The 1,184-nt window shown below is 41.0% G+C and overlaps 1 protein-coding gene across 1 annotated transcript in view; it reads right to left on the reverse strand.

Annotated features, from left to right (window-relative positions):
* Positions 1–6: 6 nt before the first annotated feature.
* The window catches only part of LOC105265560 (insulin-like growth factor-binding protein complex acid labile subunit), an 8,920-nt gene continuing 7,742 nt past the window's right edge, over positions 7–1,184 (reverse strand). The window contains exon 3 of the mRNA XM_011303109.1: positions 7–1,179. Within this exon, the coding sequence (XP_011301411.1) occupies positions 33–1,179 (1,147 nt within the window). The 3' untranslated portion in view covers positions 7–32. The remainder of the gene's footprint in view (positions 1,180–1,184) is intronic.

Consider the following 1,184-nt stretch of genomic DNA (forward strand, 5'->3'; position numbering starts at 1 on the left):
GAAGCAAAACAAATTAGTCAGTGCCATAAAAATCATAGAGTTTTTGATATGTTGATGAGATGATTCGTTACGTTCCCTTTTGGTTTAGCCTCCATGAGTGCTCTTAAAAATCGATTCCAAAGTTCCTGTACTGATAGTTCTGTTCCATTGGAATTCAATTGAGCAATCATCCATTGGCGGATATATTTGTACATTTCAGACATAAAGTTGTCCAAGTTGTTGTCATCAACGTTCAAGATTTGCAACTTTCTGAGGTCTGAGAAAGTATTATAATCAATTGTATTTATGCTGTTATTTTTCAATGAGAGAGTCCCCAAATCACCGAGACCATGGAACATGTCAGCCGTCAACCTCGACAACTGGTTGTCATCGACGTTCAAGACTTTCAACTTTGTAAGGTCTAAGAAAGTCTCAGGATCAATTGTATTTATGCAGTTATTGTTCAACGAGAGAATCTCCAAATCACCGAGACCATGGAACATGTTAGCCGCCAACCGCTCCAACTTGTTGTCATCGACGTTCAAGACTTGCAAGCTTGTAAGGTCTATGAAAGTCTCAGGATCAATTGTATTTATGCAGTTATTTTTCAACCAGAGAGTCTGCAAATTACCGAGACCACGGAACATACCATTCGTCAACCTCTCCAACTTGTTGCTCGTCAAATTCAGAGTGTGCAGGTTTATAAACTCATAAAAAGCATCGGGTCCAATAACTTTTAGCTCATTATCCTGGAAATTGAAAGTCCCCAGATGTGGTGGGACAATTGAAACTGAATAATTGTGTACCTCTTCAATTTGCTGTCCTTGAATCGTCAAGAGTCTCAAATCAGGAATTTCCCCGATGAACTCCCTAGGGAACTCTCGAAGTTGATTGTTGATCAACTTTAGTGTGTGGAAATATGGATGATTATCAAAAGGAAATGGTCCTCGAATTTCTGTGCTGTTCAGGGTGAGGGAGAACAATTGCGGTATCTCGCCCAAGTCGTCCATCTCGAGAATCTCCAAACGATTCTCCGTTAGCGACTCGATTATCAAATGCGCCACTGGCCCAAGTACCAGTTCCATCTCATTCGAGAACCATACCTGCTCGTCGTCGTCTTCCAACTTCACTAAGATGGACGGATGATTGTCTACTGAACAGATCCTCAATTTTTCCTCTTGCCTCCGACAGTTGTATATGCTACC

The sequence above is a fragment of the Fopius arisanus genome, unplaced genomic scaffold (genome assembly GCF_000806365.1).
Source record: "Fopius arisanus strain USDA-PBARC FA_bdor unplaced genomic scaffold, ASM80636v1 scaffold00030, whole genome shotgun sequence".
Lineage (NCBI taxonomy): Eukaryota > Metazoa > Arthropoda > Insecta > Hymenoptera > Braconidae > Fopius > Fopius arisanus.